At 42.6% G+C, this 16,548-nt stretch overlaps 1 protein-coding gene across 2 annotated transcripts in view; it reads right to left on the bottom strand.

Moving 5' to 3' along the window:
- snrka (SNF related kinase a) overlaps positions 1–16,548 on the bottom strand; it is a 52,066-nt gene that overhangs the window by 5,147 nt on the left and 30,371 nt on the right. For both annotated transcript variants that reach the window (XM_071911770.2, XM_071911771.2), the window contains exons 4-6: positions 9,549–9,761; positions 5,739–5,873; positions 14–215 (exon numbers count right to left, since the gene is read on the bottom strand). In XM_071911770.2, the coding sequence (XP_071767871.2) occupies positions 14–215; positions 5,739–5,873; positions 9,549–9,761 (550 nt within the window). The remainder of the gene's footprint in view (positions 1–13; positions 216–5,738; positions 5,874–9,548; positions 9,762–16,548) is intronic.

Below are 16,548 nucleotides of genomic sequence, written 5' to 3'. Positions count from 1 at the left end.
TGGACGACAGTACCTGTGCCGGCTGTCCTGGGGAGTCGGTCACTGTGGTTTCCTCTCGTCGGCCCAGCTCCATCAGGCCCTTGGAGCGATGCCCGTTGAGCAGGTTCTCAGCGCTGCGGGCCGGGGACTGGGGACCCCCGGCGTGGGAGATGGAAGACGCCGCCAGGCTGTCCTCTATGTCCTGGTGCATGTCCACTCTGGTGGGCCACGACTGCCTGCAGGGGGAGGGGAGGAGAGACAGAATTTAATATGCTGTATTAGTTCATTCTTTGGTTTTCTAAGCACTTTGGTCGATAAAAGGCCTTTACTTTTAGTGTTATTTCCCTTTAGCAGGACATTTTCACTTTATAGCACACTTACCTACACAGGGGTTCAACCTCTAATATTAACAGAGGATTTGCTGTCAACAGAGGCATTCATTTTCCCCCTTTTCCTAGCTTGCAATATTGATAACTGAGAACAGGAACTTGCAAAAGCATGTTCTTGTAAAGGACAACCCTGAATCCACAATGCAATGGCATAACCTGGCTAAAGTTTGCCTTGTGTGTAGAAGTGCAGGAAGTATGATATGTAGACTAGACTAGACTTACCCATTTCAAAATGAAAATGAAAGCTGGTGGTGACTACTGGTACCAAGAGATGCCAATATTGGTGTTTGACCACTCGTAAACTATAGAAGTTCAAAATATGCTACCAGAGTTAAATACATTTAATTTATACAATCAATTTGCAAGGCAGCAGAGAAGAAGAGGTGAGAGAGGTTTTCCAATGACTTTAAAGATGCAGTATATAAGTTGTTAAGCACTGAAATATGTAAATGATGTCCTGACTTGAGGGGGATCAATAAATCAACCTCCTCAGTGAAACACCTGCCATCACTGAACTCTGCTTTACCTCACAAAATTGAATCCAGTCAGGTCTTTTGCTGTTAAATAGGGCTCCATCTATCTAATCAACTCAACAGATGTAATTTTGGTCTAAGGATATTTATGTCCATGCTGTGCTTTATATGGCGTTTGTCATCGTTTTATAGAGCTACTGCACAAAGGCCTCACTGTGTATCTGTTTTCATTGTTAGCTAAACCATGAACCTCTATTCAATGACACTGAGTAATGCACCAATTAAATGCAGTCTGCCTAGACCTGCAAAAAAGGAAAAATGGAGTTTGCAAAGCCGATTAGTCAGTTGCACAAGGGAGAGAGGCCTCTGAATGTCAGTCAGTGTAAAAGCTGAATATCATTACAATTCAGCTTATGCTGGGAGATAGTGTCATCCTGTCTGCTAGTACAATAACTGGAAGTCTAGCAGCCAACAGATGTAAGAATACCCAGGAATAATATGAATAGGATTTTTGTCTGTCAGTGGTGTGTCTGTCACAATCAACAACAATAATTACTCATCATATATAATAATATAATATATAATATAATATTATATATAACGTTTTTGTGTGATTTGAGACCATGTACAGCACTTCTATTGACAGTATAAACAAAGCATTCAATGACCTGCCTACGTGACCTCTAATGTTAAAAGCAAGGCCCAAGGCAATCAGTTTCATCTTTGGATGATGTTTAATTGCGCTGAAATGACCTATTCAGGTGAAAATAAAAAAGATGCCATTTGAAGAGACGCCGGCCTTTGTTGTTTGTGCCGGTGAGTGAGTGGCTGAACTTGATTATACAGCTCGGCAAACAGTCTTCTGGAAGCTTTCTGTTGACAGGAAAGAGCTGAAAACAAACAGCGAGACGGAGCCGGTCCCTTGACGGAGCAGTTACAGTCAGAAAACAATTATTCCCATGGCAGGCAATAGGCATCCCCGTTAGCTCCACACACACACGAGCAGGCGTCGGCACACACACTTGCACTCTCACTGACTTGAGCGCACGCTTGCATCGAAAGAATATGCGTTCTGCATACAAACACACACACAAACACACACACTAACTGAAATGCACAGGCAGAAGTGCGCGCACACACACACAAACACAAACACAGCGGCTGCCTCTGGGTCTTTTGTGCTGCTGTACTGCCATCCAATTTAAAGTCACAATGAAATGGAAAATAACTTTTTCACCTTGTTAGTTCATTTTCCATGCCATACACCTATTGAACAATAAATGGCAAAAAATTACATATTTTTGTTGCATTTTCTTGTGCAATTATATCAAAAACCCATTACTTTTATTTCCTGGAAAACAGTGCATCTTTAATGGTTACCCCATCACGTACCAAATAGAACTGTGTTTCTCTCCCTAACTGATATCCCATTGCTTTACACTTTTGAACGATCCCTCCCTGCGTTGTGTCCCGCCCCAATATCCTGATTCAACGGGAAATACATCACATTAAGGAAGCTGCTCAAAATGCCATTTCATCATGACTAACTCATCTGGGCTTTCAACAGCTTATACTTCTATCATCTGCCTCATGTGCAGACTTTCAGCTCAAGTTCAGGTTCATTTATTTCTGTAGTCCTTCATCACAAGCATGTCTCAAAGGACTGTACAGAGAATGAGCCTACCTAGATCTAACTAATCAACAATCAATCACAAAACCAAATGATACAATACAGTAATGGATGGATGGGATGGGTGATACTACTTCTATCTTGATTATCAAGTTTTGGGTATTTGGGCATGTGTGTGTGTGTGTGTGTGTGTGTGTGTGTGTGTGTGTGTGTGTGTGTGAAGACAGCCTGTGCAGATGAACAGGCCCTGGTATCTGGGTCAGTCTGAGCCAATTAGCGCAGGTCTCCTTTAAACACATTTGTCACTATCTCATATACAGGAAATCACACCACAGGAGGCTGGAGGGAGCAGAGAGGAGAGTGGAGGGAGTGTCTTTTCACCAGGCTTTCCTGCTACTGCTCCTCTACTCCTGTCTAGTCTCTCGCTTGTACTGAGAGAGCAAAGGGAAGGAGTTCTGGCCGAGCTGAGTAGCGCTGAGCCTTCTTGTCGACATCGACTCTTTTCTTTCTCACACACACCTCTTTAACTTCCTTTTCCAACACATGAGGAGTTACACCAGGAGCATTCTCTCTCTTTCTCTTCCTTCCTTCTTCTGCTCTGTCCTCCCTCTTATTGTAACACTACTACAGTGTGGAGGAAGTTACACCAGGGCTCAATATCTTAAGGTTTTTCTATTGCAAATATGTTGTTTTTTTTCTATTTTTATCTACCAGGGTATCATCAAACCAGGGATCTATACTGTATCATAAGACTTGGCTGCTGTACACTCCACTACTCATCTCTGCTCCTCTGATTTTTTCCCTTCCAAACCTTTTTACTACAAAGACACTATAAACAATTTACCTTCAGGATAAATAAAGTCACTATCTATCTGACAAAACCTTCAAGAAGCCCTTTTTGGTGCAGCTTTATCTTGGTGAGCATCCTTGGGTTCAACATTGCAGTATGGCTTAGAAGCCTAAGCATGGAAAGTAGAAGTATATTGGCCGGGATTGATAACACAGCTGGGGAGTTAAAAGGGCGACAACAGAAATAGCTTGCTGTGCAGTATGAGGCAGCGGAACACAGGATGGCTCTGGTCACAGTCTTTGACCCTGGCTGCCCTCTCCACCCCCATTTGGAGATGCTCTGCTCCGGCCGGGGCTTGAGAAAAACCTCCGTAGGAAGTCTTTTTGTGCTTATCGCCATCGGCCTCCTCAATAAGGCTATATGAAGAGATGCTGAAATCTACCCAGCAAGCATTCCCACAGTCTGCAACGTGCAGGAGGTGGCCAAGTAGAACCCCTTATGTAAGATGTGCAGGTTCAATGTTGAGCCAAAGGAGCACAGAATTTTAATTTGGGGAATTCGGGATATGAGAACAATATTCAGGTCTTGATTTCGCAAAACAATGCAGGTAGCACTTACAGACGACTATGACATCGTCTCTACTTTCATTCTGGCGCTATATTTACACAGGTTTTCAACATTGGTGCAGGCTGTATAAACATCTATTCAACTTCAAAAATCTTTTCTGGGTATGCTACGTACATATTCTCTGTGTCTGTCCCTATGCACCATTGGAAAGTGCGATGAATCATGTTTGTGTTTCTTCCCGTACCTGAGATGAGAAACACTTCCGACCTTTTAGTACTGTACTGTGTACTCTTCAACACGCCTCTGTCTTCTTCTTCTAACTCGCTGCCAAGAGACAGAGGAGTGTGCAGTGAGTCAGCTGAGGACTCGCACAGATTTTCCAGTGTAGACGCTGCACCTCTACTGCTTTGTACTCTCTTTTATTTGTTTTTTCCGAATCTATGTTCCTCGACTCCCTCCTCTCTCTCTTTGCTACTCTTCCATATCCTATCATACCCCCACTGGAGAGAGGACTGTAGAATGAGTTACACCAGCGCTTTACCATCACAAGGCTGTCCTAGTGAAAATTCCTCTAGTCCCCCCACTCCTCTCTCTTCAACATTCCTATCTCAGGTCTCTCCTTCCACTTAAAATACTATTAAGAGTGTATGAGAGGGAGAAGTGTCAGGGCTCGTCCTTTTCCCACGCACTTCCTCATATTCCAACGTATCTGCAGGTTTCATAAAGCCAAATTTAAAACTTTTAAGAACCATTTAATGCTACCTGGAATTAACCAAATTAAAGAAACAAAGCTGGCCAAACCAGCCTATTCCCAATTGAGCATGGCAAATGAAAGTTTGGAAACTATAAAAAGGCAGCTTAAGAAAAAGGACAACAGTAAATCAATTGCTAAGGCACATTAAGTCCAAAAGTATTTAGTAAAGCAGATATAATTAGGGGGAAAAAAACATGATTTGCATATTGTAAAACTAACAGTATTCCGTATTTATCTAAGAGCAGACATGCAGCACAAAGAATCCTGCCATTGCATGGTGAAAAATAACACTCCTAATTGTAATAACTGCATTAAAAACATTTAAATACTTTTAAGGCCTTAAAGTTAGATAATCTATTTTAAGAGGGAATGTGTTGTTTTATAATCAGAGCCGTCCTGCTGGAGACTCCTTACTCTCTTCCTTATTTGTTCCTCTCCTCTGTCGTTCTTCCTTTTATAACTGTACACCCTCCGACTCTCCGCTTCTTCCTTTTAAGAGGAATGACGTCGGCAAGGAAGCAAAGAGGAAAGACCTAGACAGCTAATAGTTCAAACAGTCTCCTCTCCCATCTCCTCTGCTCTGCTCTGCTCTCTCTCCCCAAAGCCCAGTGGGCATTTCCCAGTAGTGCAGACGGAGGCCCAGTGGACCCGGGGATGGAAATAAAGCCTTTTGAGATCCAGCCCAGTCTAAAGTGACTATGGCTGGGCTGGGCTCTCCACAGTGAGGCCAGACAGGCTGCAGTGTGAAGCAGTGGAGCGAGATAGGTCAATTACCCTCTACTCAGCATACTATGACTCGGATGGTCATTACGATGATGAGAAGTGAAATTTCTTACTCTCACTGTTCACTAGCCCCCTAAAAGGAAGAGTGTCCGCATAGGCCGCAGCAGTACAACAAACACAGCGCGGTTGGGAACGGTAATGATAGGTTTTTAGTTCAAATACAAGTTCTAATGATGATGGTTTGATTAATGTGCCATCGCATTTTGTTATTGCTCTGACAGTGTTCATGCAGGACTGTATTCAAAAAGTATGCAAAGGGATAATGGGAGTGTTGGTGCATGTGAAAGTGTGTGTCCTTGATATCTGTGCACATCAGATTGTGTGTGTGTGTATGTGTGTGTGTGTGTGTGTGTGTGTGCATGCGTTACTTTACCTGAACTGTGCCTTGATGTTGCTGGGGCTGGAGGAGCGGGTCTGGACCTCCTTCTCCTGTTTCTCCCTCAGGATCCTTTCTGCTAGCAGGTAGTAGGTAGCTGTGATGTGGTTGTATTTGTTGGTCTCCAGGGCTCTGAAACAATACATTTACATTAGGAATATATACAATCGGAATATATATGAAATAGAATTAAGGGCATATGGGAAAAGGGATATTGGGAATTAAGAACAAAAACAGGGCGTGCTCTGTTGTGGTTGTATTTGTCAAGAACACAAGACAAGTAATGAAAGTCCTCATTACCCAACATGCCAAAATTATATTAAAAAAAATATGTGGCTATGATGTTGCTGTTGCTTGGTGGTTTCTAGGGAACATGACAACTTTTGAATGTCACAATAACAATGTCCCCAACGCCACAGAACAAGACAAATGTCATGTGGCTGTGATGTGGTTGTATTTGTCGGTCTCTAGAGCTGTCAAAAATCACAACACAAAAGGACTATGTCAAAACACCACAGAGGAAGTCAATTATTTCAGCAACATCATGGAAGAAGCACTTTCCACATTGCATCATAGGTGTTAAGTTGCATAGTGCAAAGTGAGTACAAGAGCAGACAGCACTGTAGCACAGGGTTAAGATTTATTAATCCTGGAGGGAAATGTAATTGTCGCAGCAGCAACAAACAAACTTGGGACACAGAAAACATGACAAAATGCTGTAATAAAAGCTAATAAGGATCTAAGAACGCTGTAATCACCCCAATCAATCACTTGACATATTGACATAAACACTTCCACAGCAATCACAATGAACGCTGCCCCCTCATACAAGTCAACATTTAGCATGATGAGCAATAAACAGAGATCCTTTGTCCTCCCTCCATATACTGTACAGTACAAGAAAAAGGAACAGAAAAAAAAAACAGGGACTCAAAGGAATTTAATCTCTCGCATCGAGATCCAGGCTAGTTAAAATATTTAGACTCAAAGGGGTGCTCAGCAGCAGTAGACCCACGCCATCTTATGGGTCCCGACTTGTAGTTTATCACACGGAGCCATAGAGGCGAAAGCGGAAACCCTGCAGCGTACTAAATGCCACAACACAACAGAGGAGGACCAACATGTCCCAACACCAGCAAGGTGGAACGAGAAGTTGGAGTCACATTGCAAACTGATGTGTCAGACGACTGCTGCGGGTGTGTGTGGTTCCACCATACAAACAACACAACACTGTTATGTCATCTAATCATATCTGCCGTGTCAGAAGACAAGCCTGTTTAGCAGGTTGTGATGCCAGACAAGCCCCGGGGTTGTAAAGTTTCAGCAGTCTAATTATCTAACCGCAATATTTACATTGGGAAAGCTATGAGCCTATATTTCAGAGGAACAATGTCACACCAGGCAAAATGAAACATGACAAAGAGTTGGACGTCCTACCCTCCTCAGCTAGCAAGGCTTAGCCTAGAGAAATATGAATATTCAAACTATCCAAACATCTAATCTAACTAACCACATTATTATGGATCTGTGACATTGTAAACGTATGCTCCTGTTAGATGATTCGTTCAAATGAAAAAAAAGTTATTCACAGATCACAACTGTATCCAAGCAACACGTTCTTCCTCTCACCAGTTGCTTATATAACAACTTTAATTGATACGCCTGTTATATTACCCCGATACATTTATATTTAATCTAATGTATTCTAACATGTCAACTTGTTCTCTCCTGAAAAACAAGGCAATAACAAGGTATATAACCCAAGCCATTTGATATACTAATTATTAACACTCCTGACATTTCCCTGATTCAATTCAAGGTCTTCTGACATGTTACAATGCTTTGTCCAGATAAAATACAATCTCTATAGCCTAGTAAACAATCCCTATAGGTCTTTATATACCAATATATCATCTTTAAGTGTGACCTCTATGAGCCTGATGTAACCTGTGAACTCTTGAGAGAGAACCACATTTCCCAGACTCCCTCAGCAGCCAGTGGGATTAGCGCTGAAGCTCTGCATATTAATGAACAAACTAATCAAATCCTCAGGACTGCTGCCAACAGCAGCATACACAGGAGGACTGTGTGTGTTTGTTTATGCACGGTGTACGTCCACCATGTGTGTTCTGTACAAGTTTGAGCTTTCATGTGCGTGTTTGTGCATGCAGGTACATGTTTTTACACTGTGTCTATAGAAAAGTTAATTTACAATATACAGGATCCATTCTATATAGAATGTACAGTGTTAGTGTCAATTTGTCAACCAAACACTACCTTCCTTACCCACCTATCAAGCCTTAAACTTAACCATAACCACAACACTAGACATCTCCAATTGAGAGAACTAGCATGATGTCCAAGATATACGATTTTCTCAAGATACAAACTGCAAAATTATCTTGGGAGTAAAATCAAAAGCCAGTAAAATTTATAGAAAATGATCATAAAATAGCAAAATAGAAAAATGTACACTGGACAACAATGCTAGGGTGTTGTGTCCCATTATATAGTTTTTCATATGGAAATATAACAAAATGTTTTAATGAAAAATAACTTAAGACAATGATGATGGTAGTGAAAACGATTATGCTTTTCTTATGCTTAGTTAATTATTACACAACCCTCCTGCATCTAGGTCTCTGCTGTATGATACTTCTGTTTATGAAGCGCAATCTGGTATGGCAGGAGTACAGAATGGAGTACAGCACAACTGTAGTAATACTATATTACGCAGACTATCGCACAACCAATTCATGTGTTTCACACATCCCATCAATCATTGATGCTCAGTGGGGGAGCCTGGCTCGTAAAAGCTGTGCGCTACAAATGTACAGTTTAGTTCTTTGCTATCATCCCATGGGATTATGCACACATGATCACAGCATCTATGGATGAAGCGCACACACACACATACCCGCAGGCATATAAGCACACACAAAAACAATCCCCATTAGAGTGTGTATGTAGAAATAGGATGTGATATTTTGTAGCGCTGTAGCCCTGACAGGGGGAGGAGGATCAACAAAGACAACAAATGTGCAAATGGAGAGCTTCAACACTCAGAGCTGTGTGTGTGTGCGTGTGTTTCTCTCTATCAGCACCACAGGTGTTCCTATACAGACAGAGGATGAAGGTGAACTGTGAAACAAAGGCTGACAGGAACAAGTGTGAACTTTGAAATCAACAGCTGTTCTCTCTTTTTCCCTTCAATGTTCTCTCAAGCAACTCCATTTCCTTTTCTCACCCTGTGGTAGCACACCAGGACTTTCTTATAGCTGCGGGGTAGAAAATAAGAGTTTCCTTAAGTTAAATGTCTGTCAGCGTGCTTCAGGCACACAGTTAATCTTATACGTGGGCCATGTAATATGGCTCAGCAGTGAAGTGAGACAGAAACAGGCAGACTGGCTTGTTATGAAGGCACAATATGAAAAGGGGACATTGTGGGTTTGCCAGTGTCCTCTGATTGCTATCAATGTAATTGCATGCGTCTGCAGGGAGGCTACGGGTGAGTCTAGTTTTTATTAATCAAAGTATGTGTGTGTGCTCTGGTGACTGTGTACATACACACACTGGCCAAAATAATTGAAAGACCAGTTTTCCACAAAACATAAAAGAGCTGTCACATGTTTGTTAAGCAAATCCTGCACCCCCTGTTCTTAATCTGATTATTTACGCTGTTTTGTGAATTTCAATTCATGTGCAACTTTTAGATTATGGCTTGGTTCAGGTTTTCAGTCCCCTAGTATGATGTACTGAATGATGTTTCTTTATGTGTGTGTGAGTGTGTGATCAGTAGCTACTTACTCCACTATGGCCTCGCGGTCGGCGATGTCTCCCAGCACCATGCGCTGGATGATGCTGTTGTGTTCCTCCTCCGACAGGTTCTTGTGGGAGACCAGCGGTGTGTTGTACTTGGTGGCCGGGGACGGGTCGACCCCCTGCAGCCAAGCGTGGCCCTCGATCTCCTCCAGGGACGCCCGCCGCTTGGGGTCCCGCTGAAGCATACGGTCTATCAGACTGGAGACAGGAGGAGAGGGGAGGGACAGGGAGGGAGGGGGAAGAAGAGGGCGAGAGGGAAGAAGAGAAAGAGGACATATTGGAAAGAAAAAGAAAAACAAGCAAAATTTGTTAGCCATGATGTTCCTGGCTTGAGTAATGTTTTCGTTTTTCTGTGCGTCCTAATACTTAAAGCTACACCAGGCAACTTTGCACATTGTTGGCTCTAAATGCCAGAGAGAGGTAGCTCTTTGAAATATTTGAACTTCAATACCCAGAAGTCATGTAATGTGACATCAGTAAACTGCACACAGCGAGCTCATGTTTACCAACCTGGCTGGTCTGTGATGCTTTATACCAAAGGGACGAGAGAGGTAAAAGATGTAACATTGGTGTGAATGGGTTCACCTTAAACTTTAGTATTCAGGAATTTATATATAATTTGTTTATTTATTGCCAAAATCCCACAACTGCATGACAACAACGGTACGACTGAGACAATCATGACTTCCACAATATAAAGGTCCCAGAGGCCAAGTTGATGGTGGTATGTATATAAAACAGCAAGACAGCATAAGCTCCTTGGCCACGTTCCCATCAGAGTTGCCCAAAAACTTGCTCAGTGTACCACTACCTTAAGGAGCATCAATATTATCAACTATGAAATAAAAGCAAAGAACAATATACAGTGACAGATGGTACAAGACATTCGCTTTGACAGGACTGAGGATGTGGAATCACAGCTGGTCAGCCGGCAGCTTAAATCCACCCGCAAATGACACTGTTGAAAGCAGAGATTGCAGTTTAATAGGATTAAATGGAAAGTGAAATCTGGTGAGAAGGCTAAAATTAATACTGCAAAAAAAGCATCATGCATCTAAAAGTAAGCCATCTTTGAAATAGTGCCTTGCATGATAAGCCAGACAAGGCATAAAATCCCAAGGTTTATGTTTAGTTTATTTGCACAAATGACAAAATAATAAAGAAGGGAGAGAAAAAAGAAACTGTGTGGGTGTGACAAAGAAACTGTAAAGACATCTTACCCCAAAAGACAAAGTTCTTCATAAAGAGATTAAATAGCTAGGCTTATAGTCTCTTTTGGCTAGCAGAATCCGGCCTGATGAAGCCTTAATAAAAAAAAGAATGTAGGCTTTGTCTGCTGTAAACTACCGGTCTGCTCTGCAGGTCACAAGCTGACTTTTACCTTGGTACACGGAACATGGTATGGTACTAGTATTTTTTAACAGGAACGGGTCCCGAGGCGAGACTGAATTTTACTCAGTTTGGGTCCCAGGCTGAAAAGAATTTTAAGACCTCCTGCTCTACCGACACTGGGCTTTTGACAGCTGCACATAAACACACCCATCCATCCACCCACACATTCACACACAATTCTATAGGAGAGATTGGCGGCTGAGAAAGTCCTGTAACCAAGCCAGTGCATTTCAGCTCATCTTAGTCCTATTGAATTCATTTTTCCCCCAACTCTTTCCAATCCGTCAGTGTGTGTATGTGTGTGTGTGAGAGGGAGAGAGAGAGAGGGAACGAGCAAACCATGGGATGCAGGTTCCCCTGAGCCCCCTTGGCTACAGGCTAACAGGCTGGGCAGAGCAGAGCTAGGCTGTCAGTCAGTCATGCTGGGGATTAGTCAGAGCTAGCCAGGCTCCCTATGGACCACAACCAGCAGGAGCAGTAACAGCAGGAGTAGTAGAGGATAGATACAGGCAGCAGGGCAGGCCTGTCTATATCCACTCTGCCGGCACACTGATAAGAAACATACACTGCTGTGTCGGTTTAACAACCACATGTACACACACAGTCAGGCATTTATATATATAGACACGCACTTGTGCATACACAAGCACGCACACATATATATGCATGCACACACCGGCACCCAGAACACATTACACAGTGACACAGTGAGGGGAATAAGTGAGATTTTTACTGCCTCACAGGACAAAATGACCATAATATATCTGTGGGGGGTTAATAGAGTTGTTGATAAATAGTGACTCAACGATTACTTCACTGAGATGTCTGGCTTTCAAAACTCACTTTCCGGAACGTACTCTTCATAAAGAGATTTCACATCTAAGCTTATAGTTTTGGTACAACCAATTCTTGCAATTCCTACTGTTCCTATAGAGAAGCGGTTGTCAGCCTGGGGGTCGCAAGATAATTTTAGGGGATTGCAATTTATGGGATAGGGGGAAAAAAATATTTGTACTATACAAATGTATTATCATGTCTATTTTTTCAGATTTTTCTCTCATTTTTGCTTTTTTCCTGTTAAATAGTGAATAGTTTTTAGCCTCTAGGTCTCTTCTCATAATCAAATGAAACAACCTGAAAAAGGAAAATCATTCTTTGGTTGAATTGGCCACCGCTCTGCATATGCAGCCTGTGATGCGGGTTGCTAGTAGGCACGGCTTCGTTTTAGGGGTCATAAGCCAAAAGGTTGAGAACCCCTGCTGTTGAAGTCATAGGTTGCTTAGTGACCCTTTAAGACTGCATGACTGACAGTCCAAAACACACATGCATGTGTACGCATGTAGGAATGTGTCTGTCACACATACGGACACACTACATATGACAAGCAACACATCTCCCACTGGGATACAGCGCTATACAAAACAGCATCGCTATAGCATGCCTTTCTCAAGCTCCTGCATGTGGGTCTTATACCAACACCAACCTTCCCTACGGATGGCTGTCCTATCACTCCATCTCTCTCTTGCTGTTCTCTAGGGACCTACACAGAAGAGGCTTCAGTACATTTACAGTACCTCTAGTCAGTCAAGGCAGGCTCCTGCTCTTACATCTTCTCCCACTACAGAATACACACTCTCACACTATAACAGCTAGTCCACACGTTCACAGAGGGAGGTGTGTGTCCCCTATGTGTGCAGCATGTGAGAGATCCCACCAACCCACCGACCAGAGATAGTGTAAGCGTGTGAAAGGGACCGAGGGAGAAGAATTTAGATCAAAAGAAATGTGGGTATTATTAGCATTCCTCTAGATTCCAGCAATGAGAAGTCTGCAGCACAAAAACAACCGACTTCAACATAGACCGACATGCTGGCCTTCCACCTAGCAGGATACACAGCACATCCTGAATGAAGACATGATGGTGACGCAGAGACCAAGCAATGAACCAACCATGCCGCATCTCAGTGTAAGTGATGTGTGTGTGAAGCAGATAGAGAGATTGAGAAACGGAAATAGTGTTTGTTTGGGTGTGTGTGTATGTGTGTGGGTTCCATGCTGTTGTACAGTAATGACAGGAAACCGAGGAACACAGTGTTCTGTTCGCTTGCGATTGGCTCAGAAACACAGACCACATGATCGCCATCCACACATCACGCTGTGAGAAAGACAAGAACTGTGTCTGCGTGTGTGTGTTTATCTGTGGTAGTGGAGGGGGGGGGGGGGCAAAACAAACACATTTTCCAAGTCTAATCCCTAGAAATTAAAATCAAGGATGACAAAAACAAACAAAGCTCAGAGGGAAGAGGGGCGGCGGGGTTGCAAAAGCGAGCTAGTGAATAATTAATTAATTGAGGCGTGTAAATGCATTTTGGTGAGTCAACGGGGAATAGAGAGCAGAAAGACACACACACATACACACTTACAGAGACAAGCCAAAGACAGAGAAAGAGACAGAGACAGTCACAGAGAGGGAGAATATTGTAATGAGGAGATTGTGTTAATCCACTGACTTGGCACACGGAGCCGTCAGAGAATAGGCCGGTGTCCCAAGTGGGAATTCTTATCTATAGGGAGAGGACTGCAGGCCCAGGGGAGGAGAAACAGCAACAAGGATCAAAAACCACACAGTGTAGGAACTCAAAGCAAATGACTTGACCTTAATTATCTAATCTGTGCCTAAAGTCAAGTTGACCTAGAACCAAAACCGAAGAACAAATTCCATCCATCTAATCCAAATGGTGTGCATTAAAGACACGCAGTCACATCGGTTTGTAGGCTGAGCTGGATGTTTCCTTATAGGCCAGGATTCAAAATGGGTCACGGGTCCGTTTTCAAACAGGTTCCAACATAATAAGGGCCTGGCTCTCAGACAAAACTCCATTTAGTTAATTTGGGTTCTCATAATAGTCCGGATCATGAATCCTAGCAGACTGATAATAGAGAAAATTTACTCCAGAATCCCCCTGCAAAGTACGGTCAAAGGTCAAAACATATCAGTTACTAGGCCTATGACTCCTTCCTCTCCCTTTTCTCCCTCTGTCAAAGGGCATTGGATAATAAAGGGAAAGGTCAAACACCAGCCAGTCAGCCAATTAACACAACAGTCCACCTCAGCTAGCCTGCAGCTACATGCCTATGAATCAGCAGTCTCCTGGCTTTAGCCGCACACTGCGCTCCTTGTAGATGGAGCTGCCAACCCACCCACCCATACCACCTGCTATCACTCGAATATTCAGTAATTAGGAGTTTAAAATACAGTTAAATGTCACACCAGTTTTGATGTCATTTAAAGAGAGACATTTCATTCCTCAGGGCAGAGGTCATTTATAATGGCAGATAGCTTTCTCTGGCGGCCAGTGGGCAGAGTTGGGCTTGGGTCTGACAGCGTCCGCAAAAAATAATGACCCAAAAAAAGAACAGATTCTGTCTATTCCCACCATTCATAGATAGAAACAGATGGGAAGGACTCACCCAGAAAGTAGGGAAAGGCAGACACCATATATGAGGACTCCCTGTTAACCGCAAAGTTAAAATTCACCTTTTCGGTCTCTGCCTATTGAAGCTGTCAAAAACTTGCTGTATTCTGACAATACATCAAACAACTTTGTCTTGTTCTTTTGTCACACATTTTGTTGTCATTTCTGAATGCATGACCATTACAATCAACTTGTCTTAAGTTATTACAATACTACTCCCCTTCCCCTTACTTTCAGGTTAGAACTCCTCAAAGAAAAGAATCACAGCCGAGTTGTGAAGATTTAACATTAGATTTTCAAAATAATCCATATTATACTTCATTTTATTAAGCAAATACAGCTAAATAAAGAACAGATATGATTCGTAAAAAATGATTTTCTCAAGTGTTATAAACCATGATGAAGTTTGATGGCACACAGGTATACAGGAGTGAAATGTCTCACCCCCGACTGACCTGAATTTGCCAAGACCATAGCGCTGTAGCGATAACGCCATGGCAAAAAGAGAACAAAAACACAGAATGGGGGTATGCGGATAGAGCTATGAAAGTGATAAGGTTGTTTCCATTGGACTAGTGTTTCTATGCCAATCCAAGTGGCTTTATTTTCTCAACAAGAAAAAAATGTGAAATATTGAAAGTGTTTTGTACCATTTGTTTGCATGAGGCCTCTGAAAAAAATCTCAATAATGCAGGTTCCTTATGGCTTCTGAATGGGTAGTTCTTATATTTGCTATAAGTGTCCAGTGATAATCTGTTTTGTCAGACTGTGTCTTTCAGTAAAACTGTAATGATTTATGAAAACTGCGGATGAGATGAGAAGGATGACAGTGAATTTGTGTGGTAAAAGTACAATCATTGGACAAACTTACAAGCCTTTGCAATATCTGCAGGAAATTGTTGATTTTGCAACAATCACCAACTCCTAAAAAGGGACTGGCTAACTTATTTAAGATTACAATTAGGGATGCACCGATCCGATACTGATATCGGATATCGGTCCGATACTGACTCAAATAGCTGGATCGGGTATCGGTGACAATGGGGCCGATCTATTCAATTCAATTCTATGTTTATGTCTACGTGCGCATACTACGTCATGCGTCAGCAGCGCGCCGGTAGACCCGGCCATTTGCCTTCGGTCCGTCCGGTGGCTCCTCCGGTCCAGCAGCTCCGGAGGATCCCGGAGGATTCCGCCTGCCGCGCGCAGCGTCTCCCGCACTGAATTCTCGCTCGTGGGGCGCGAGCCTCCCGCAGCTAGCATCCAGGCTAACAAGCTAACCTGGCGCCCAACCCTCATAACAGAGCCGGGGTCGGGGTGAGCTGACCGGGGGTCGGTGCTGATGCTCGGTAGTTAAAAACACACCTGCATGAATACTTTGTCTCGGTTATATGTTTAAACTCTCCCGGGTCACCGCGCGGCCGAGCAGGCTGCCATTTAACCTGCGAGGTAAAGTAGTTTTCCACCAATTATACAATCGGCACGTCCAGCCAGACTCCATTCATAAATCCAAGGTTTACGGGGACTCGGCTGTAGGTCAACGTTGTTTCCTGCCACAACACGATTTCAAGTGTTTTCCGTGTTCGTCAGGTACTGCTGCTCCATTCGGCCGACACATAGTCAGACTAACATACCTTGATTTTTTTTCTGAGGGCTGTTTCATAAAGCAAGATTACCAGTTATTACCAGTTATAACAGAGTTATTTCAGTAATTTAGGCTTATTCTGCATATTTTGAATGTTTTGTTTTTACCAAGTTACTTGTTTATACTACTTGTGCACTAGTTTGTGACTTAATTGTGATTTAATGTTTACATTTTGTTCTCATTTGATGCAGTTGTATTGTTTTATACTGGAATTTTAATTCCTGACCAATTTGTTGCTGCATTTAAAAGGTTTACACTTGAATTGTAATTCCTGTTAATTTTGAAGATGTTTTACCAAGTTGTTGGAGCACGATTATTTATTATTTTAATAATAAATAACAATTGAGTACATTTATATCTATGTATTTATTTGTTACATTTTGTTTTACAAAGTTAGGAAAGCAATGTTAAAGTCAAGCCTGATGTTGCCTTACACATAAAAGAATGATCCCAGTCTCTTCCACACAGTGAG

Source organism: Centroberyx gerrardi, chromosome 12 (assembly GCF_048128805.1).
Source record: "Centroberyx gerrardi isolate f3 chromosome 12, fCenGer3.hap1.cur.20231027, whole genome shotgun sequence".
Classification (NCBI taxonomy): domain Eukaryota; kingdom Metazoa; phylum Chordata; class Actinopteri; order Beryciformes; family Berycidae; genus Centroberyx; species Centroberyx gerrardi.
The sequence above is the reverse complement of the archived record's forward strand: the minus strand, read 5'-3'. Positions and strand labels throughout refer to the sequence as shown.